The sequence below is a fragment of the Schistocerca americana genome, chromosome 11 (genome assembly GCF_021461395.2).
Source record: "Schistocerca americana isolate TAMUIC-IGC-003095 chromosome 11, iqSchAmer2.1, whole genome shotgun sequence".
NCBI classification, from domain to species: Eukaryota; Metazoa; Arthropoda; class Insecta; order Orthoptera; family Acrididae; genus Schistocerca; species Schistocerca americana.
Window position 1 is genome coordinate 98,101,330 of NC_060129.1, and position 24,455 is coordinate 98,125,784.

Consider the following 24,455-nt stretch of genomic DNA (forward strand, 5'->3'; position numbering starts at 1 on the left):
TACTAATTGTTACTTTATGATACTTATACATATGTATATTTCACGTCTTTCCGTAATGCTCACTGTTATTTCCTCAGAAATTCGATAATCCTTCACCATTCGACATTCCCTAACGTTTCTCCAAGGTCTGCTAATCCCATAAAAGAGCCTTAATTTTTCTTAAGTGTTGCTTCTTCAGAACTGCCTTTTCTAAAGCAAAACCATCGGTCACGTCCACAACTATTTTTGCATCCTATGCTATTTGTTTCTGAAACTTGCATTCTTGAGCTACTGTACTGATTGTGCAATAAGTCACGCATTTATTTCCATTTACTACCTTTGGAATTATACCGATGATATTTTCGAAAGTCTCCACCACAACATGAAAAGACGTTTTGTTGCGTTTAATCCCAGCGCATTTAGGAATTGCAAAACTTGAGTATCTATGTCTTTTACCTTGTTCAAGTGCAAGTCCTCCATAGCTGTGTCAGACTCTGAGAGTAATAATGAACCCCTTATTGACGTCTGTTTCTTCTTCCAGCTCGTCACTGACAGCTCTTTTCCCTCCTAAAGCCATTAAACACCGTCTTTCCACATATCCTCTCTCTCCTCTGCGTTTAACATCGTAGCTCTTTCTCCACTATTAATGTTGACACTCCTCCATTTAATTCAACGGATGTGGTTTTGCTTTTTCTGTATGCTGAATTTATCTTTTCCGACGATTATTTGTTTTTCGATTTGTTCACAATTTTCGTGCAGCTTTCTTGACATGGTATCCCTGTGCTTAGTTCCTAAGTACATATTGCTTTATTCCTGTCTTTTCCGGAGTATTTTCCTACTTCTTTCATTCGAATATCAGTTAAAATACTTCTTCAAATGGTTCAAATGGCTCTGAGCACTATGGGACTGAACTTCTGAGGTCATCAGTCCCCTAGAACTTAGAACTACTTAAACGCAATTAATCTTGAAACGTCCCCTTTTGAAAATTTATATACGTGACTGGGCTTAAACAGACACACAATATTTTTAGCGCAACGCAATCTGACTTTCAATAATCCCTACAAAAGAGTGGCCCTGACTAACATTAACCTATACCTTTCACAAATCACTTACCTCACAAAAAACTTCGTTACTCGAACTACTGCAATACAGCGAGCGCCACTACTGCCAGCTAAATAAAAGATTCAAACTACGGAAGGCACTAACTACTGATAGGCATAGTTAGCAAATGAAAGATTTTGATAGAGAACAAACAATGTATTTACCTTAATAGTGTTGAAAAATCATAATATACATAGCAGTTCATGATATCCAGTATTACAAATTTCAAAACTCCGCCATCTCTCTCCCCAAATCCACCACTGCTGGCGGCTCACCTCCAACTACGCAACGCTATGCGCTGTTAACATCCAGCTGCCCAACACTACAATGTCAGACAACAATGCAGACTAGCCACCGACTGCACACAGCACAGCCAGTGATTTTCATACAGAGCGCTACGTAACGTTGCCAATAAGAAAACATAAACTGCCTACTTACATAGTGCCCATACTCCCCACAAAAATTTTTACAAATTGTTTTGGGCAGTGGCCAATAATGATTTGATAAAATTTTTCATAATTACAATAACAAAGATATCAAATGCGCCCACTTATTGATACAATGTTGGTCAAAAGCTAAAATTCTCTCACAGTCCATAAAGACAGTCCTGATCATTCATCACAGTAACATTGCAGTGTTTTTCTCAAAGTCTGAGCAGTAAAAGAAAATGCACACGGAAGTAGTGGATTTCCATGCAATCTTGAAGAAGTAGTGTTGTCCTTCCAACGGAAAGACAGTGCTGACTCTTGACATGCAGACAGGTATTGGTCCACAGCAGAGCAAACCCACAGCAGAGTCAGTCGAAATTTTGTAGAATATTGGTAGGTAGGTCATCACAGAGTAGACCCACTGTAGTCCTGGTAGAGATTACGGTATTGGTTGGCCACCAGAGGTGCAGACCCACTGCAGTCCTTGTAGAAATAATGGTACTGGTGAGTCAGCAAAGGTGTAGACCCACTGTAGTCCTTGCAGAAATGGCCAGCAGCCATCTGTTGTGACTGTGCAGGTGCACAATGACCATTGAAGAGTCTTGCGGATAATATAGCAAGTCCATAAACCATCACTTGTGCACTCACAAAGTTTTTGAAATTGTCCTTGCTGTTATGCAGTCCATTGCTGAATTATTAACACACGTGCAAAGACTAAGAGTCCATACTTCTCACATATTTTCCATATACTATGACCAACAGAAACATGTGCAGTGAAATGTAACTTACAAGTTACTTAATTTGATGAACTGGTGTCAATTACAATTTTATAACATAAGAATATAATAACAAAGGTACAAAATACATCATTAAAAACATAATAATACAGATAACATTTGTAGTAATACAGGCTTTACAAGAGAATGGAAATAGACATATACATCAGTGTTACAGTAATTATGACATAAGTACATACATAAAAGATCAGAATAACTTTTGAAACATGACCTTCACATATGAGCAACAAAACAGAATAAATAATGTCTAAACATCTTTTCAAAGTAAATAGCATATTATCAGAAAAATTCTACAATGCAACTCTCATCAGATAAACACATAAAGACAGGAAGAACACAAATATACAAGAGTACACAAACACATAGCGGAATAACAGAAAGGGAAAGGGCAGGGTTTGTTTTCAGTGTAACATTTGGTACTGCAGTCCAACATAAAAATTTCATTCCATAGATCTTTCGTCTTATTTCAACATTTGTTTCCACAAAAAAAAATCCTATCCAAGCATGCTTTCTGTATTTATATGTTCACATATTTCTTACCTCATTATTTATTTCCAAGAAAATCGTACCTAAACCTGTTGTCCCTAAACCCTACTTTTTTGGTTCATATCCTCTTTCAAAATACTTTTTTGGCCAAACCATTTTCTTACAGCTTCTCAATGCATTTCTTCCAATTCATCACAAGTCGTTCTCTCATATAGCCTACCCCATCTTAAGCTAACTTAAATCTACTGAGCTCAGATGCTCAACTAAGGGACAAGGCAATGCAGCAGCACAAAACAATTAACACAAACAGCAATGACCAAAAAATCAATTTGGCAAAGTAAGCAACAATATTACAACCAATATAAGGCAATGAGCAGCAAACAAGAAAAATAAATCAGTAGTAAACTGGCTTAGCAGAGTAACACAAATTCAAATTCAGTAACACTATGCCTGGCAAACAGCAGCAGCAAATGAAATAACTTATATCTAAACATGACATAGCTCAAGCAGAAAGAAATATTACACTAAAGACAACAATGCAGAAAAGGGAAATGTACACTCCTGGAAATTGAAATAAGAACACCTTGAATTCATTGTCCCAGGAAGGGGAAACTTTATTGACACAGTCCTGGGGTCAGATACATCACATGATCACACTGACAGAACCACAGGCACATAGACACAGGCAACAGAGCATGCACAATGTCGGCACTAGTACAGTGTATATCCACCTTTCGCAGCAATGCAGGCTGCTATTCTCCCATGGAGACGATCGTAGAGATGCTGGATGTAGTCCTGTGGAACGCCTTGCCATGCCATTTCCACCTGGCGCCTCAGTTGGACCAGCGTTCGTGCTGGACGTGCAGACCGCGTGAGACGACGCTTCATCCAGTCCCAAACATGCTCAATGGGGGACAGATCCGGAGATCTTGCTGGCCAGGGTATTTGACTTACACCTTCTAGAGCACGTTGGGTGGCACGGGATACATGCGGACTTGCATTGTCCTGTTGGAACAGCAAGTTCCCTTGCCGGTCTAGGAATGGTAGAACGATGGGTTCGATGACGGTTTGGATGTACCGTGCACTATTCAGTGTCCCCTCGACGATCACCAGTGGTGTACGGCCAGTGTAGGAGATCGCTCCCCACACCATGATGCCGGGTGTTGGCCCTGTGTGCCTCAGTCGTATGCAGTCCTGATTGTGGCGCTCACCTGCACGGCACCAAACACGCATACGACCATCATTGGCACCAAGGCAGAAGCGACTCTCATCGCTGAAGACGACATGTCTCCATTCGTCCCTCCATTCACGCCTGTCGCGACACCACTGGAGGCGGGCTGCACGGTGTTGGGGCGTGAGCGGAAGACGGCCTAACGGTGTGCGGGACCGTAGCCCAGCTTCATGGAGATGGTTGCGAATGGTCCTCGCCGATACCCCAGGAGCAACAGTGTCCCTAATTTGCTGGGAAGTGGCGGTGCGGTCCCCTTTGGGCACTGCGTAGGATCCTACGGTCTTGGCGTGCATCCGTGCGTCGCTGCAGTCCGGTCCCAGGTCTACGGGCACGTTCACCTTCCGCCGACCACTGGCGACAACATCGATGTACTGTGGAGACCTCACGCCCCACGTGTTGAGCAATTCGGCGGTACGTCCACCCGGTGTGCGGGACCGTAGCCCAGCTTCATGGAGATGGTTGCGAATGGTCCTCGCCGATACCCCAGGAGCAACAGTGTCCCTAATTTGCTGGGAAGTGGCGGTGCGGTCCCCTATGGCACTGCGTAGGATCCTACGGTCTTGGCTTGCATCCGTGCGTCGCTGCAGTCCGGTCCCAGGTCTACGGGCACGTTCACCTTCCGCCGACCACTGGCGACAACATCGATGTACTGTGGAGACCTCACGCCCCACGTGTTGAGCAATTCGGCGGTACGTCCACCCGGCCTCCCGCATGCCCACTATACGCCCTCGCTCAAAGTCCGTCAACTGCACATACGGTTCACGTCCACGCTGTCGCGGCATGCTACCAGTGTTAAAGACTGCGATGGAGCTCAGTATGCCACGGCAAACTGGCTGACACTGACGGCGGCGGTGCACAAATTCTGCGCAGCTAGCGCCATTCGCCGGCCAACACCGCAGTTCCTGGTGTGTCCGCTGTGCCGTGCGTGTGATCATTGCTTGTACAGCCCTCTCGCAGTGTCCGGAGCAAGTATGGTGGATCTGACACACCGGTGTCAATGTGTTCTTTTTTCCATTTCCAGGAGTGTATATTCACATCTTAATGTCTATGTAATTAAAGTGGTGCCCCACAAGAAGTTCTTCTACCAAAAAAATTACCAAGTAGTTGAAAAGAAAATTCCGTATGCAATTCCTGTGAAGGGAAATGTCTTTGTATGCTCCTTCGTTTTTTGAATAGATCATAAAATTATTTACTGGATCTGTAGGCATAAAATATTTATATTAGTACATCTATTAAATTTTATTTTAACCAATGCTGCAGTGCGGCTAGAAACTAGATATTAAACAAAATGAGTAAATAAATACATAAAATAAGCCATACGGCATTTCTCTCAACTAGCAAGACAATAGCCGTGAAATGTTTCTCATCGTTTCATCAGGCATTTTAGTAAATATCATAAATTAAGAGCTCCTCAGTATAATCATATGTTTTCAAGTTTGAGCGTGTCATATTTGCTATGCTTTCAACAAAGGAATGTCAATAGCGAGGATCATGGCCTCCCTTTTTTTCTACCTGTGGCTCTGAAAAGGCACACACTGATGGCTTTTTCTCCAGGCGTCTGACACACCTGGGTGCCCGTGACGCGTTACGTGCAAGTGGTAACTTAACTTTCTTACGGAAATATTTACGAGAGCAGTTTTCACTACAGTGACAGTCTCATATGAAAAATTTCACGGGTCGAGAATTTGCGTTGCAAATGTGTAGATACAAAATCTTATGAATATAACAGTGTCCAAGAAATTTTCGCCGGCATTGTGATACATTCACGCATTTACACACATTTCATAACTCTTAAAGTACGATTCTTGGTTTCCAACATTCTTTTTCACAAGTCAGAGTCCCTAACCATTATTCATTACTCCTTACCTTATTACACATATAAATATTCGTCGACACTTCTTCAATATTTCATCATAACAGATACGTAGCATAATCAAATTCCTCATATAGCATCAGCTTATTGACCATAAACATACCTCAGCAGTGTAATACACATCGTCGTCGTAAAAATAACATCATAACACTTCAGTCAAATGTCAAAAACGTCGTAGCTTTCTGCAATAATTTCAAACCCAAAAAAATAGTCTCTGCTCATTTCAATAATTTCACCTACCTCAAACGTACCTTAAAAATCATGATCTCATACCAAATACATCATTCAAAGCTCTCATAGTATCACAATGGTTCTGAAAAAATATGAAGAGTTCACAAAGTACAGACAAACTACAATTTTGTAAGTGTGAAGTTATCCAACTGTGTAATTACGTAAACATCTGTCACTGACGTGGTAAAAAAAATGTTTGTCTCTCTCAGTTAAATGATCAGATAGCTGTGCAATTTGTGTGTTAGAGAAATATGGTACCGATGTGTAAAGTTGTATAAGCAAATACTACATTAGCTAGGGCTCCTTGTGCTTGCCACACACATGGTACACAAAGTAAGCGTGTACCCCCCTGAGGATTAGTGTAATTATACCCTCAAGTGTTACAGATTACAGCAATGGAATGAAATGTATCATGGAAAACCCTTGTATCATTGTACTTCAAATATCTAAAAAAAATAAATGTTTTAAGTGCGAAATTAATCACTCAAATACGTGTACTGTAGCGCTAAACTGTGCGTCATGTTGTAAGATAATCTCTGTCTAAGTCTCGTAGTTATCGTCCTCCGAAAGCTAAGTTCTGCAGAAGTCAATGTACTTACTTCATGATAAACAAAAGTGAAATGCTTTGCGTATAAATATCGTAGTTATTACGCTTATTGTTGCGATGAAGAAAGTACTGTACTGTAACGTATTGTTGTGCTATGGAAAAGGCTGTCTCATTGTAGCTGTACCACAAAAGTTACTACTAAAACATGTTTTACTTTCCAGAATAAAACAGAAAACTGTGCAGATATATAACAGAAACACTGCAAAAGCAACATTGTAAATTGTCACTAATTAGTAGCGTCGTGATAAAATCGTGTAGCTGTCACATAAACTAACCACTGTGTCGTCTGGTATCTCACTGAAAGTACTTTAAATCCAGAATGTATTTTCAAGTAAACCAAAATGTTGCATTAAAATCTCATTAGCAGTACCAGTATATGTTCCAAGTATGTAAGCCGTATAGTCGTTACGTAATCGTGCAACTAACAAGCAAGAATGTACACACACAATAACACTGTGACGTCTGTTCACTATAACAATGCATTCGTAATTTCTGTTTAAATAAGTTCTCTTGGTTCTTGATTGGATATTTAACTTCAAACATTGTTACATGGTAACAGTTTCTAAGTCTGACAATTCATACAAGAAATGTGAACTGAAAGGATTTATGGCAAAGACAAAGTTAAACAGCAGATTATCTTTCGATAAACGGTTTTACATGTGAAATGTGGTGTTAACCTTTACTCTTCCTAGTACGCAGAGTTTCAACTTAAGTGGAATTATCATGTGGTATATGGTACATAGGTAAAGAATGCTAAAATTTTTCTCAATGTTAGCGTCTATGTAATTTTTCTCGGAGCCAGCCGGCGCACGTGTCTGCCTGCGGTGCGAGTCATTGTCTGTTCCTTTGTTGCCGCACGTCGTTACTGGGATTTGGAGGTCTAACATCTACAAGTTCACGTTGTCGAGAGGGCCCTGCCCTGTTTGAAATCCGCCAGTTCTGATTAAATTCTGGTCTGTTGTTACTATTATATCGCCTGTCGTCATGTCGGTAGATCCCATAGTTTCTTTCTTGTTGGTCGCGTGGTGGAGAATTTCTCCCTGAATCGTAACTGCGCGCTGGACCGTTGCGTCTAAAGTTATTCTGTCTCCCTTGATAATAATTGTTTTTGTTCCCATATTGTCTGTTTCTATGGTAATCTCTGTCATATTCATTACTACTGAAATGCGATCTTTCTCTGTAACTATTATTACTCTGCCAGTGGTTGTCATATGGTTGGCGTCTGTTTTGGTCACGATTTGCGTTGTAAGAATAGACTTGTCGTGTCCAGTTATTGTTTCTGTCGTCACGGAATTGTGACGGATGTGACCTGTAGTGATTGTTTTCCTGTTTTCGCGTTCCGCGATTGTCAGTGTCAATTTCCAGTTCTTGTAAGAGCCCCTGAAAAGCTTCAATGTCGTCTTTGCAACGTCCTGCCAAAATAATATGTCGTAAATGTTCAGATAATTTGATTAAGCAAATGCGGATGAGTTCTGAATGGCTGTATGGATTTGAAAGATATTGATTCTTATGCAACATGTCTTCAAAATATTTCACAAGACTGGAAAATTCAGATTGTTCGAAACGTTTCATCAGTATGATGCTATGTTTTACTCGGTCTTGTGTAGCTTGAGACCAATACGCTGAGAGGAAGGCATGATAAAATTCTCCTTCACTGTGACAATCGTGAATGACCGATCGCATTCTTACAGCTGGTTCATTCTCCAAGTAGCCACACATAAATTCTAATCTGTGCTCTAATGACCAGTTGGGAGGAAAACAATGAGAGAATTGATGGAGCCATGCTTGTGGATGAATGTCGTTGCCAGAATTCTTAAATGTTTTGAATTTACGTGTAGTAATGAACAGATTATAGTCAAAATCATAATGTCGGCGAGTCACATGTCGGTCATTGTTACGTCGTTTCGGCGGTTCCATCTCAAAATTCGGTGTGCCTTGCCAATTTCTTTCATAATTTCCAAAGTGTCCTGTGATATTATTTTGTGGTTGTTCCGTATTTCTACGTCCCTCTTCCCGTGTTGGAGCGCGAGTGTCCTCTGAAATATGTAATTTTTGTATTACTTGTGTCAGCTGATCTTGTACTTCTCGGATTTCTCTTTGGTGTTGCGTATTAATTTGATTCTGATTTTGTTTGAATTTCCTAATTTGTTTGCACTCTTCTGTGTCATTAAAGACTACCGGTTTTGTGTCATTCAGATTATCATCTACCTTCGTAGATAAATTATTTAGCTGATTCAAAAGTTCAACTACTTTCTCTGATAATGAACTAATTTCCTCCATGTGTCTTTCTACTGTGTCCTTTAAGTTTTCCTGAGTTTTTGCAAGTTGCGTAACCGAATCGGTAGATGCAACTGAGTCAATTTTAGCTTGCAAGGTCTCATGATTTTCATGAACAATAATTTGCAGTTCTTTTATGGCTGCTTCGTGATTCTGTAACGCATTTTCATGCCGCGAAAAAATTGGTTGAAAATGCTCACAAATTTGTGTTTTTACGTCGTTACAGACTATTTGACATTTCGATTCGATTTTATGTAACTCAGTAGTTAAATCTTCACGTGTGTGATCAAGCGTGGTGTGAAGATTTTGTTCCATTGCGTCTAACTGTTGCTGTGTTTGTCTCTGGTGTTGTTCCATTGTGTCTACCTTTTGAAGATTTTGTTCCATTGTGTCTAACTTTTGAAGCTTTTGCTGTGTTTGTCTCTAGTGTTGTTCCATTGTGTCCAACTTTTGAAGCTTTTGCTATGTTTGTCTCTGATTTTGTTCCATTTGTTGCGTTAGCTGTAATAACAATGCATTAGTGTCTGGAATCTGTTCCTCTACGCTTTTCGGCAGAGCATTTGCACCGGCAACATTCACATTTTGACAATCAGAAAATGTGTCTTGACTTATTTGAGAAAACGGTGAGGACAGAAAACCTGAATCTACAGAATTTGCTAAATTGTGTCCTGTCATTCCCGATTCCTGAGGCGAGCTGTTGCAGACCGATCGATCGATAATGCTTCCCTGTTCACTAATTGTTTCACTGCCCACGCCATTGTTTGCCGCCCACTCCATTTTCCTATGCACAATTTCCAAATTACTATGTTGAACATTAGTTAATTCATTACATGGTAGCGCTAACACACTGCTTTCATCTTCACTGTCATTTCTCGGTTTACTTTGGAGCCTAGTATTACGTTTTTCACACGCCATTATTGTCACAATATTTCGCACGATAACACAGAAAAACACAATTTGAAGAGCAAAAATAAGAGAACACATAAACATAGCACTGAAAATGATATCTACTTAATTGCAGCTGCGAAATACTTGGTGGAAATCTACATGCGTGCCACACCTGTTTTACTGTACAACAATGAAAGACTGCAACTACAAAGGAAATTCTCTCTATAATTATGCACCAGCAATAAACAATAGCTACACTAATTACACAAACTACAAGAAAAAATCAGAAGATTCCAGTGAGGTATCCTGGCAGGGTCGCCATATGAAACGTCCCCTTTTGAAAATTTATATACGTGACTGGGCTTAAACTGACACACAATATTTTTAGCGCAACGCAATCTGACTTTCAATAATCCCTACAAAAGAGTGGCCCTGACTAACATTAACCTATACCTTTCATAAATCACTTACCTCACTAAAATCTTCGTTACTCGAACTACTGCAATACAGCGAGCACCACTACTGCCAGCTATATAAAAGATTCAAACTACGGAAGGCACTAAGTATTGATAGGCATAGTTAGCAAATGAAAGATTTTGATAGAGAACAAACAATGTATTTACATTAATAGTGTTGAAAAATCATAATATACATAGCAGTTCATGATATCCAGTATTACAAATTTCAAAACTCCGCCATCTCTCTCCCCAAATCCACCACTGCTGGCGGCTCACCTCCAACTGCGCAACGCTATGTGCTGTTAACATCCAGATGCCCAACACTACAATGGCAGACAACAATGCAAACTAGCCACCGACTGCACACAGCACAGCCAGTGATTTTCATACAGAGCGCTACGTAACGTTGCCAATAAGAAAACATAAACAGCCACAGCCTACTTACAACCTAAGGACACCACACACATCCATGCCTGTGGCAGGATTCTGACCTGCGACCGTAGCGGTCGCGCGGTTCCAGACTGTAGCGCCTAGAACCGCTCGGCCACTCCGGCCGATAATATTTGTTCCATTACAGAAAGTTTTTACTCAGTTACTCTACTCGTACCTACACTGATCAGCCAGAACATAATGGCCTACTATCGATATAAATCCATCCAGGCGATAGCGGCGTCAGCAGGCGAGGTATGGCTGCTGATCAGATACACGTATGGTGCATGTGGTATCAATGAGTGTGCTGTCTGTGTGTAGAATTGTGAAGGCGCGATGGCGTGGAGGTTAGGTACGAGCATTTCAAAAACCGCAAGGAGAGCTGTGGTGAATGTCTTCAACGCCAAGGACAAACCACGTCCAGACGTCGTAGGGTTGGGTGGCCACCTCCCATTACAGATGTGGGATGTAGTAGGCTGGGCGGACTGGCAAAACAGGACAGGCTGCCAACTGTGGCGGAACTGACACGAGACTTTAACGCTGGGCAGGGCACAAGTGTGTCTGAACTCACAGTGCACCGAACACTCCTAACGATGGGCCTCCGCAGCCGACGGCCCATGCTTGTGCTAATATGAACAGCACGACACTGACGACTTCGCCTGGAATGTTCAGCACTGGGCAGTGCAACAGTGGCAGAGCCTTGCATGGCTGTATGAATCCCGATACCTTCTTCATCCCAATAGCAGGGCGCGAATCTGTCGCTTTCCAGCGGAACAGCCCCTTGAACCCCTGCAATACCTGACGTCTGTCATTCTGCATGCTTCCCTGGGTTTGGTGGACGTAATTCAACCTCACTCTGTGGTTCATTTCTCCCGTAATTACCTGACGTATTTGGCTGTAGTTGCGTTCTTGCACCACCTCCACATCTACTTTCTCTCCATTGACCTGGCGATCGCTGATTAAAATCAGTCCGTCGGTTTTCCCGAAGTCCCCAATTTCCATTCCTATTCTCGTCCACATATGTCCTGTTCCAATTATTATTATTATTATTAAAACCATACCCATTACGTTGTGGTCCCGTATTTCCACTACTCCTACTTATTTAAGTATTTCCATTTCGTCTGGAACTCAATGCCATTACTGATCTACCCTTGTTACCATTACTAGTCTCTTTATTGCTTGTCCTTTAAAAGTTATTCTGTCCTGAGTCACGACGTCTTTTAGCGCCATTTTCATACATGAACTCAACCTCTCGCAAAACACCTTCAAAGGATTCAAAATTATCGCCCTCACGTCCTATCAGTGCTTGTTGACATTTAATTGGTAATTTAGTTTTGCATATCTGTATCAATTCTCCATCGCTATATGGGCTGTCTAAACATTGATTTCTTTTCGCCATATTCTCAAAGAGTTAGACCGCAGTTCTCTCTTGCGAGTTTTCAAATGAGACGTTTTGCAATACGCTGTACTTTATTCTCTTTTGCGCCACAGGTGACCAACATCTAGCTATAAAGGCTGCTCGAAACGAATCATACGAATTGCAAGTTTCCACTGTTTTCTGCATGGTTTCGGCTATACTTCCTTCCATGTGTGCACAAATGAAAACTAATTTATGTTTCACAGGCCAATGTGCTGGTGTTCCTACTTTGAACTGATCAATAAATGTGCGAGGGTGTAGACTATTTGTGTCTTCCTTAGAGTGCAGGTTATTGCGCGCTCTAAGAAAGTGGTTACCATCAAAATATTTTGCTTCGCTCTGTGACATCATACCTTCTGTGTTTTGAGAACTCGAATTCTGTTCTATGTTTGCATCAAATTTACTCAAACATTCTGTGACAGTTGTGCCGCAGAATCACTTGCAGGTTTCATTGCGCAATATGCGTGCATAACACCTACTACCGGCTCTGTATCTTGTCTTGTAAGCAATTCTGGCTCGTGAGACACTCTACTGTAACCCATTGGTATTCATCCTACATGTTGTGGTGTTGCGTAATGTGTCGCTATTGCTTGGTCTGCGTATGTCACGCTTTGTGCTTGATGTACGTAACCTTGCTGCAACCCTCATTCTCAACTGACCTGCTATTCTCTCTTGAGCAAGTGGTCGCAAACCACATTGTTCCCTACTGTTACCGTATTCCTCTGGGTTATGTTGTTTTGGACTAATTTCCCGATTTCTGTTTGCGTTTTTGGACTGACATTCACATATGCCTTTCTGTCTCACTTCACCTGTATATTCGCATTCTCGTTCTGTCGTATTATCGGCGGCTGTTGAATTTGCCGTCTTCACAGTATTATCTACCAACATTAAGGAAGATTCTGTCGTCGTTTTCGACTCCCCACTAACGCTTTCCGCGTCTCCTCGACTTTCTTTTGAATGCAAAACTTCCTTTCTGAGCCGTTGAAATTGATGTACGTTTTTCTCTTGTTTCTTTAAAATACGAGCATCGAATTTCCTAAATGCAGCTTTCGCTGTTGTTTTGTGAGACATCGTTTTAGCAATGATATGTGTCGCTTTCGTCGACGCTCTGATGGCAAAGGCTTCGACCTGTAGATTAACTTTCTTGACACTTTGTTGTGTATCTTCATGTAACATATTCATGTCTACTGGGACTGTCTGTTCTCATTTGTGTCTGCCCTGTAACAAGCATTTGAAGCGTAATTTGTGCTTCTTGAGCTTCAGTTCCGATTCGGTCTAACTGACCTTGAATATTATCAGTGGTTTTTTCTATTTATTTGTTAGTTTCTCTCAGCCCCAGTGCTATGCGCCCTTCTAACTCTTTTTGCCTTGAGTTATGCCCCCTTGTAAATGCCCTGCTAATTCTTTTTGTCCTTGGGTTATGCGCCCTTCTAAACGATTTTCTGATTCTTGAGATTATTGTAACAAACGTTTGTCTGATTCCTGGGTATTGTTGTAATAACCGCTGCAACATACCATATATGTTGGCGTTTTCCACTCCTGCATCATTTTCGCCCGTTGCCATTTGATGTAACCATTCCCTCTCTCGTTTTTCGTGAACCGTTTCCTTCTCTTCTGAACACATTGTAGGTGCACTAACACTCGTTCTTCCATGTGATTGCAAACCTGTCTGATTTAATATGTTCACGTTCGGTTCTACAAACTGTAAATTACTGTCAACGGATTCTACATCTGAATAATGTGCAATGCTGTCCTCTTGTCTATTTCTTAGACCATATTGAACACCATGTGTTACATTTTCGGTCTCATTCGGTATTTCTGCGTCCTCTGTTTCGTTTTTTTCTCGCTGATCTGGCTGTTGCGTGTCCAACTCGATCCTATCAAGGTCTGCCATGACTTCTCTCTACCTTGACCTACTGTTTTCTGTCATTTTTGATCGTTCCTCTTAGCGTTGCTGTTGGTGAGTTTTTCGAACCTGACCACGCGTTAACATCAGATTATACGACTTGACTCTACCCCAAAATATGATTCACACAGTCCTATATTCAATACGTTCCCTCGTCTTTTCTTTAGCCTTTTTTGTTACTGGTTTTGAGACAGAACTCAACACAACCGAATACAACAATGTATTGCGCCAGCAATTAAAACATATACAAATACACATCTATCTACACTTATTTACTTAACTTTTTTACTACTACACAGTTGAGTCACATTTAAATGAAAACTATTTTTCTTCATTTTGAGTTAGCTTTTTGTTTACCCTCGATAAACTATCACAATGCTGTTAATTCAAAATCCTGTATTTTATATCTCAGCCGAATGCTGTTTATTCAGTATCCTGGCAGAGTAAGCCATTTGTAAGGTGGCTGAAATCTCTTACAGTTTTGTGCAAGTGGATAACGTATTTTACACGCCAATGGATAATGTATCTTGCGACGTGGAGGTAAAATAATAAAGAAGTGCGGTTTCAGCGTTTTCCCACGAAATGCTTCATATACAAATGTTGGTTAAATATGTTATGGCAAATTTTGGCTCTCACGTAAGTCTCAGGGGATGATTTCCACACTTGGTGCATTAGTACACTTCCACACCCGCGCATTTGTTATAGATTTTGAATTAATTATTCACTCAGATATAAGTACAGTTTATGCTAGGGAACGAGAATTAGGCGACTATTATACAAAAATCAGTTTTTCACGACACAGTTCAATCACTACTTATTGGCGTTGTCCTTTTCTTTCACACAATGAAATTAGCACTGGTGAGACGGTTTACAGCTATTCTTTAATAATAATTTGACTCCGAGCCCACAATAGCAGTAATGTGGGCTGCTATCATCGAAAGTTATTCAATCAATTCGAACAGAACCACAAGTCCCACTGTTGTCTTTGTTCTAACAGTTTTGGCGCGAAATCACAGTTCGCCACATGTTCACTTACGACGTGTGCACCTCGTAAATCGCACTCACACAAATAATCGTAGCACTTCCAGTTCGCCACTATATGCCTGAGCACTTGCACTATTAAACAATACTCTTTGTCGAAAAAAATCTGCGCGAAAAAGGATTCTCAAACGACCACATGGGCCACCCTCAAGTGGGGCTTGCTCGCCACCCACCCTCCAAAACGACTGACCAACTGTAACACCTACAGCGCCTATCGGTGTTGAAAAAACAAAAATATCTCCCAAATTAGCTCCCATGTCCTTAAAATATCAATTCACAAAATGACCCAAGTCCCTTCACAAGTAGTAGTTACGAAAAACAAATAAAAAACAAATAGAGGGAAATATCGAGTATAGAAAGCAAAAGAAAAGAAAAGGAAAATTAAATTATAAATTTTAGAAACATGGGAAGGGGGAGAAACAGTAGAAAATATTAAAATATTAGTTATTCCAATACGTAAGAAAATCAATATTATAGTCATAGAACGTAGGCCTGGGACACCAAAGACAGTATTTATTAATGTATAAATAGCCATACGTTGTAGTTACGATACTCCAGTCTCTAGTCTGCTCTAGTTCGGAAGTTATTTAAGACGTACAGCTTTACAGAACAACAATTGGGACTTTATTAAATGGGGATCAAAATGGTTCAAATGGCTCTGAGCACTATGGGACTTAACATCTTAGGTCATCAGTCCCCTAGAACTTAGAACTAATTAAACCTAACTAACCTAAGGACATCACACACATCCATGCCCGAGGCAGGATTCGAACCTGCGACCGTAGCAGTCGCGCGGTTCCGGACTGAGCGCCTAGAACCGCGAGGCCACCGCGGCCGGCAAAATAGGGATTCAAGAATAGATCGTGACGAGATTGTTTTTGAGGATTGTCAATTCAAGACTTTAATTTGGACTTTTATCAGATTAGATAAATGGGAAGGTGAATAGTAATTTCTTTGGCTTTAATGTCAATTCGTGTGAATATTTAATCGCTTTACTGAATGGAAAATTATAACCGGATTCGGACTTTGAATTGTGATAACGGGAAACTTTAACTTCACGCGACTAGTGATCATAGTTAATGACAGTTTGCGGATATTAAATAGAAATAACTTATTTACCGAAAATGACAGGATATTATCTAACATCTCTGATGCTAGTGGGAATCCTACTTAGACATATAATTAAAGAACTTGTTTGAATGAGATCGTATGAGTTAACCTATTTATTAATCATTCTTGTCAATAAACTGACGTTGTTAATTTGAAACATAAATAAGTCTTGAAGATTAATTTAAGTTAGATTAACAAACGTGAAGGTTACGTGATCTACGCCAAGAACAAACTAACGATTCGTAACTAAAACAACTGAACGAAATGTTAAAGTATCGTCGTCTGTAAACATTGGTAGTAAAGCTACTAAAGATTTTTTCTCTCAGATTTGGGAAGACTATACGTGTAGTGACCCACGTTTAACATTGGGTTTTAAACGTAGTCAAATTGATACTTAGCTGGGACAATATTAAATAAAAGTAAAACCCTTCAATGACAGTCAATGACAGTCAATGTGTAAAAAACGAAATCAGACTTTCACGTAGTAGACGAAAAAGCGAAAACAGAAAAAGGGCGGCTACACAACGATTGAACCCTGGCCAAGATGGCCACTAGCTTATATAGGCTCGGACGTCAACACCCCTGGTAATGCAAGTACCAATATCACCAGTTAAGGTTACAAATTTTGATACATACGCCCCTCGACAGAAATAAATACACCATCGGAACCGCGCTAAAAAGTACGTCTAATCTACTATGTTACATTAATTTCTAGGATTATTCTACCGCCCGTAAATCAAGTTTCAGTTTTTGCAAACATTCGCCACTTGGCGCAAATTTGTGTGTTGACATCTGTGCTGCAAAGTTTTAGCATAAGACTGCATGTGGCACCGTTTTTAGACGTAATCAATAGCGATCTACACATTGCGATGCTCAAAATCTTAATATCTATAAAAATTAATTAATTATGGGCGATAAATGTCAATAATAATTTGCAAACAATGATAACTATTGCAAGTTAAGTGTATAGTATAACTCAACTAGTTTAAAATACGTGTGATGCCACCCAAAATATTATATAGTGCCGTTCTTTACGTCATGAATTTTCTATTGAATTTTATAAACAGTGATGGCGACATAGTGAAAGAACTGGAAGCGAAGTGTAGCAAAGCTAATGCAGTGAGCGCTCAGCTACGATCTACTCTCTTCTGCAAGAAGGAAGTCAGTACCAAGACTATGCACCGTTCAATCTTTCGACCAACTTTGTTGTATGGGAGCGAAAGCTGGGTGGATTCAGGTTACCTTATCAATAATGTTGAGGTTACGGATATGAAAGTAGCTAGGATGATTGCAGGTACTAGTAGATGGGAACAATGGCAGGAGGGTGTCCACAATGAGGAAATCAAAGAAAAACTGGGAATGAACTCTATAGATGTAGCAGTCAGGGCGAACAGGCTTAGATGGTGGGGTCATGTTACACGCATGGGAGAAGCAAGGTTACCCACGAGACTCATGGGTTCAGCAGTAGAGGGTAGGAGGAGTCGGGGTAGACCGAGGAGAAGGTACCTGGAATCGGTTAAGAATGATTTTGAAGTAATAGGCTTAACATCAGAAGAGGCACCAATGTTAGCACTGAATAGGGGATCATGGAGGAATTTTATAAGGGGGACTATGCTCCAGACTGAACGCTGAAAGGCATAATCACTCTTAAATGATGATGATGATTATTATGATTATGATTTTATAAACAGTTTCCCATCAAACTTTGTTTATTGCTCTTTACGAGCTTAATTATTTATGAATCTTAACGTATGACCACAACACTCTATCCGCTATGACGAAACGTTTTTAATGAGTGGCTGCTCGTCCCTGTAAGTTGTTGTTTACTATTTTTATTAATCTTTCAGTATTCGTGATAGTAACCGATTTTGAGGTTGCTATAGCTTTTGCGTCTCGTGACTTGAAATAAACATCGATCTTTCAGAAGGTGCACATTGCAGACCACAATCCACTGCCGCATCGCTCTTCATAGTTCTCGCGTAATGCGCAGAAAACCAAACAGTGCCCCCAGCTGCGGGCCGCGCAGACCTACCTCTGTAAATCTGGCGCGGGCGCGGCGCGCGCTTCCGGGAATCTCCACAAAGCAGTCCTTGCCTACTAGAAACGTCCATCTAGTAACGGGGGTTTGTACCGGCACAATCTTAGCTGTCATCTCAAGCGCAGGGTGGCAAAAAGGTCCTGTCTAAAATTAATTAAAATGCCACTGTGACGTTACAAGAATACACAAATTACTATATATGACAAGTTTAAGATTTATCTGTGGTGTCACCGCCAGACACCACACTTGCTAGGTGGTAGCTTTAAATCGGCCGCGGTCCATCAGTACATGTCGGACCCGCGTGTCGCCACTGTCAGTGATCGCAGACCGAGCGCCACCACACGGCAGGTCTAGAGAGACTGACTAGCACTCGCCCCAGTTGTACGGACGACGTAGCTAGCGATGCACACTGTCGAAGCCTCGCTCATTTGCAGAGCAGATAGTTAGAATAGCCTTCAGCTAAGTCTATGGCTACGACCTAGCAAGGCGCCATTAGCCTTACATAGCTTGTATCTAAAGAGTCTCATTTGTATCGTCAAGAGCGATGTACCACAAGGATGGAACAAAGTTAAGTATTTCAGCAGCTACGTACTTTTCTTTATAGCATTCATTACGTATCCTGTTTCAGAACTCTCTCTAGCCTACGTGAGATTAACGCGTGCCTTTCGGCTACCTCCGTGTGGCGTAGCTGTCTTGTTACGCCACAACATTATCCTTAAATGATAACACAACCTCTCCCTTTCTCATTGTACATTTTAATTTATCAAACCTTTCGGGGTTCATATGGTAAATACAAAAAGGTTTAATTACTTTCAACTCCCAACAGGTCAATTACCATGTAGACATTGAATATGTGATTATTAAAACTTTCTCTATATATGAAAATATTATGACAAATGAAACAATTAAACCTTTATCAATGATATTTACATCGTTGTACATGAGAAATGGGCTAAGTTGGTGGAGAATGAACTTTATCTTTTGAACTAATCAAAACTATCACGTACTCTCGAATTTCTATATTCGAAACGTATGCAGGTTGGAGTGAGCAAATATCGACTCAACATTTTAACTCGCCTAAAGCGTGTTGGTACATTACCGATTGGAAACAGTGGCGGCGTTGTCTCCGTGCTGGATCTGAAACGCTGATTCCCTACTCTGGCCTTGACTGAATTCAATCAGTCTTAACTTCCCTCCGTTCCGTACAATGTTAAATGGTCCCTAGTCGAAATTAATGGCAATTCCACACTTGCTATGGGAAGGAGCGACACGCACAAATCTCAGCCCACAGATATTCCCGCAGGAATATGCACTGCCGCTTTACGTTTGTCGCCACGATACGTGAAACATACCGCCCTCACTTCGCAAATGTAAAGTTTGAGTCTCAACGTGTTCACTACTTTTACCACACGCATGTGAGTATCCCATCACGAGACCAGAGCTCTCTGTGTGTTAACTTAATTCTCAAAATTCTTTTATATGACGTTACTCTCCCCACCGCGATTCTACTACGTCACACAGTATCGCTTCGGCCAACTGCTTCCTCCTTATATGTGAATTCTTATTTTTCTTGCTTGGGTCGTTGCTATCCTCGTTAACGTAGTATCACAATTTACCCACAGTCTCGGCTGTGTTTATTCTAAAAAGTATTATATTGTACTCGCCTTATTTCTTTCTGCACTGCAGTCGGGCCTTCTTTTGTTAATGTTAATTGGGGTTTCCCAATGCCATTAGCCACTTGCACTGCTCTCCAAACTGCGTTCACTTTATCTCATTTGGGCATGGCCCTGTCGTTATAAGGGTAGACATTGTTTTGTTATTCGGTACATGAGATTGCCAAATTACTTCCTGTTGACAATACAGAGATATTTTCTGGGGATTTTATTCTGTATCATACGTATGAAGCTTATGTAAGGTCTGAAAAATGCGGACAACTTACAAAGGCTTCAGAGAGGCAATTCTCACATTGTGGTTGATAATGGAAGCAAGACTAAAGAAAAATCATGGCACTTTCATAGGATTTGTAGACCTGGAAATAGCATTTGGCAATGTAAAGTGGTGCAAGATGTTCGAAGTTCTGAGAAAAATAGGGTTAAGCTACAGGGAGAGGCGAGTAGTGTACAATATATGAAAGAGCCAGGAGGGAATAACGAGAGTGGACGGCCAAGAACGAAGTGCTTCTATTAAAAGGAGTGTAGGACAAGGATGTTATCTATCACCCCTACTGTTTAATCTGCATAAGCAAGAAGTACTGATTGAAATAAAAGAGAGGTTCGCGGGGCGATGGGGGAGGGTGTGTGTGTGTGTGTGTGGGGGGGGGGGGGGGGGGGGTTAATATTCTAGTTGAAAGGATATCAATGGTAGAATGAGATTGGTATCCTGAGTTAAAGTGAAGAAGAATTGCAGCGTGTGCTGAATGGAATGAGCAGTCTAATGAGTACAGAATGTGGACTGAGAGTAAATCGAAGACAGACGAAAGTAACAATAAGTGGCAGAAATGAAAACAGCGAGAAACTTAACATCAGGTTTAATGGTCACGAGGTAAATGAATTATGGTACCTAGGCAGTAAAGTAACCAATAACGGATGGAGCAAGGAGGACATCAAAAGCAGACAAGCACAGGCAAAAAGGGCTTTTCCGGCCAAGAGAAATCTACTGGTATCAAAACTAGCGCTCAATTTGAGGTGGAAATTTCTGAGAATGTACGTTTGGACCACAGCGTTGTATGAAAGTGAAACTTGGACTGTGGGAAAACTGGAACAGGAGAGAATCGAAGCATTTTAAATGTGGCGCTACAGACGATTGTTGAAAATTAGTTGGAGATACTACACAGAATCGGAGACGAAAGGAATATGTGGGAAACACTGACAGGAAGAAGAGACAAGATGATAGGACATCTGTTAAGAGATAAGTAAATGGCTTCCATGGTACTAGAGGAGGCTAGAGAGACTGGAACACTTCCAGCAAACAGTTGAGCACATGCGTGGCAAGTGCTACTCTGAGATGAAGAGGGTGACACAGGAGAAGAATTCGTGGCGGGCCGCATCAAGCCAGTCAGAAGAATGTTCATTAAAAAAAAAAACAAGAGGTAGGAAATCGGCTGTGTCCTTTTCGAGGGAAACATGCCTGCAGTTTCCCTAAGAGATTCAGAAAAACCGGTGAAAAACTGAATCTGGATGCCATAGTGGGGATTCAAAAGGCTGTGATCACGGATGCGAGCTCAATGTCGCACCACGGAGCCTCGTAGGTAAACTTTTGCAAATAAAGTCGTTTAATTCTGTGGTATAGAACTTCACTGATAGTAACTACATATGTGCTCGAACTTTACAGTAGTAGTTTCAGTTTCGACTTTTAAAATCCATTCCAATATCTGTTGTTTTATTAAGGGGAAATGTTACTATGTATTCGTCATTGTAAACACTTATGCTTACGTTGTTAACAGGTTCAGCATGGGGCCGTGGCTGATCAACACGAACTTCAGCAATGGTTGTCCACGGATAGTGGCCTAGCATAGCATCTTATGTACAGCTGAAGTAAGGAAGTACAGTGTATTTACTTTTTAATAAATAAAGGTTAATAGTCTTCACTGTTTTAAATGCTGCTCCAATCTCACAAGCCACGAAGTTTCAATTGGCAGTCCTTGAAATGTCGTATGGATTCCATATACCAGAAAGAACTGTAAAATTTAATATAACTGGTATGCACATCATGCAGTTGACAGTGTATTTAAGAAGGTGTATATACGCATTGAAAAAGATTCTGACAGATATTCAAGTTTACTTTTTTTTCAAATATTGGACGATATACTATGTGATCAACAGTATCCAGACACCACCAAAAACATATGCTTTTCATATTCGGTGCATTGTACTGCCACCTACTGCCAAGTACTCCGTATCAGCGACCTCAGTAATTAAATATCGTGAGAGAGCAGAATGGGGAGCTCCACGGAACTCACGGACTTCGCATGTGGTCATGTGAGCGTGTAAGGAGCAAACATTGAACGATTAAACAGTGGAAAAACGTTGCGTGGAGTGACGAATCACAGTACACAATGTGGCGATCGGATGGCAGGGTGCGGTTATGGCGAATGTCTGGTGAACGTAATCTGCCAGGGTGTGTAGTACTAACAGTAAAATTCGGAGGCGGTGCTGTTATGGTGTGGTTGTGTTTTTCATGGAGGGTGCAAACCCCTTGTTGTTTTGCGTGGCACTGTCACAGCACAGGCTTACATTGATGTTTTAAGCAGCTTCTTGCTTCCCACTGTTGAAGACCAATTCGGGAATGGCGATTGCATTTTTCAATACGATCGAGCACCTGTTCATAATGCACGGCCTGTGGTGGAGTGGTTACACGACAATAACGCCCCTGTAATGGACTAGCCTGCACGGAGTCCAGACCTGAATCCTAAAGAAAAACCTTTGCGATGTTTTGGAACGCCGACTTCACGCCAAGCCTCACCGACCGACATCGATACTTCAGTGTAGCACTCCATGAAGAATTCCCCAAGAAACCTTCCAGCACCTGATGGAACATATGCCCGCGAGAGTGGAAGCTGTCGGCAAGGCTAAGGGTGGACCAACACCATATCGAATTCCAGCATTACTGACGGAGGGCGCCACGAATTTTTCAGTCATTTTCAGCCAGGTGTCTGGATACTTTTGATCACATGGTGTACATTCCGTGTACCGGTATTCTGAAATCACATCGCGGTGGATATCGATTCCTGAGCTTAATTACTTTTTATTAGTCTTTCGTTCTGTCTCGACTGATGATTTCTGGAGTTTATTCCTTATTTCCTCTAGATTTGCTTACATATTTAGCTCTACCTATGTTTCGATGATTACTTTACTCTCCTGTCTTGTAAAAAATTCTTATCAAATTCAAATCATTTCAGATGGAATTCAAACGGAATTCCTTAACAAGAATACCAAAATAGTTCACATGCATATAAAATATTGTCCTCACATTTCATATTCATGACGGCAGGATCGCACAATTAATTCCAATCGATCTACGTTCTACTGGAGAGACGTAGAAAGAAACAGGAGCCTGGTAAGCTTTTGAGGGTACCATAGCCTACAGTCCGGTGGAATGCAGTTTCCGGAACCTGACAGTGTTACCTGTCTCACCAGAGGTATGACGTTATGTGTCCTGTACGCTAACACTATCACATTCTTCACTTCCAACATTATAGGACAAGGTAAAGTATGTAGCAATAACATTTTCTCAACCCACAAAACTATCTGGCAGGCAGCAGAAATGCTTGTAACAGCTAACTGATACTTCACTTCACCGATTTCTATACGGCAGATAAATCATAACAAAAATAAATGTCTGCGCTACAAGAACTACACACAATTCGTTCAATAAGTTCTTGTAACAGCTGCGGAAATAACTTTTTATCTTATTCATTTCTTTCTGAATGAAGACAATAGAACATGTGAATAAGTAATTGGCTGTCCGTAATACACTGAAGCGCGAAAGAAACTGGTATAGCCATGCGCAATCGAATACAGAGAGATGTAAACAGGCAAAATATGGCACTGCGGTCAGCAACGCCTATATAAGACAGGTGTCAGGCGCAGTTATTAGATAGCTTACTGCTGAACGTGGTGTTATAGTCGGCGCACGAACTTTGGGACACAGCATCTCCAAGGCAGCGACGATGTGGCGATTTTCCCGTACGACCATTTTACACGTGTACCGTGAATATCAGGAATCAGGTAAAACATCAAATCTGCGACATCACTGCACCCGGAAAAAGATCCTGCAAGAACGGGACCAACGACGACTGAAGAGAATCGTTCAACGTGACACAAGTGCAGCCCTTCCGAAAATTGCTGCCGATTTCAGTGCTGGGGCATCAACAAGTATCAGTGTGTGAACCATTCAACGAAACATCATCCTGTGTGGCTGGTCCCGGCGGACGTTCTAGTCCTCCCTCGGGCATGGGTGTGTGTGTTTGTCCTTAGGATAATTTATGTTGAGTAGTGTGTAAGCTTAGGGACTGATGACCTTAGCAGTTAAGTCCCATAAGATCTCACACACATTTGAATTTTTGAAACATCATCGATACGGGCTTTCGGAGCCGAATGCCCATTCTTCTACACCTGATGACTGCACGACAGCAAGCTTTACGCCTAGCCTGGGCCCAT

At 41.3% G+C, this 24,455-nt stretch overlaps 1 protein-coding gene across 1 annotated transcript in view; it reads left to right on the top strand.

Annotated features, from left to right (window-relative positions):
- LOC124554087 overlaps positions 1 to 21,893 on the top strand; it is a 112,736-nt gene extending 90,843 nt beyond the window's left edge. Inside the window, exon 6 of the mRNA XM_047128136.1 lies at positions 21,740 to 21,893. Within this exon, the coding sequence (XP_046984092.1) occupies positions 21,740 to 21,762 (23 nt within the window). The 3' untranslated portion in view covers positions 21,763 to 21,893. The remainder of the gene's footprint in view (positions 1 to 21,739) is intronic.
- The last annotated feature ends 2,562 nt before the right edge of the window (positions 21,894 to 24,455 follow it).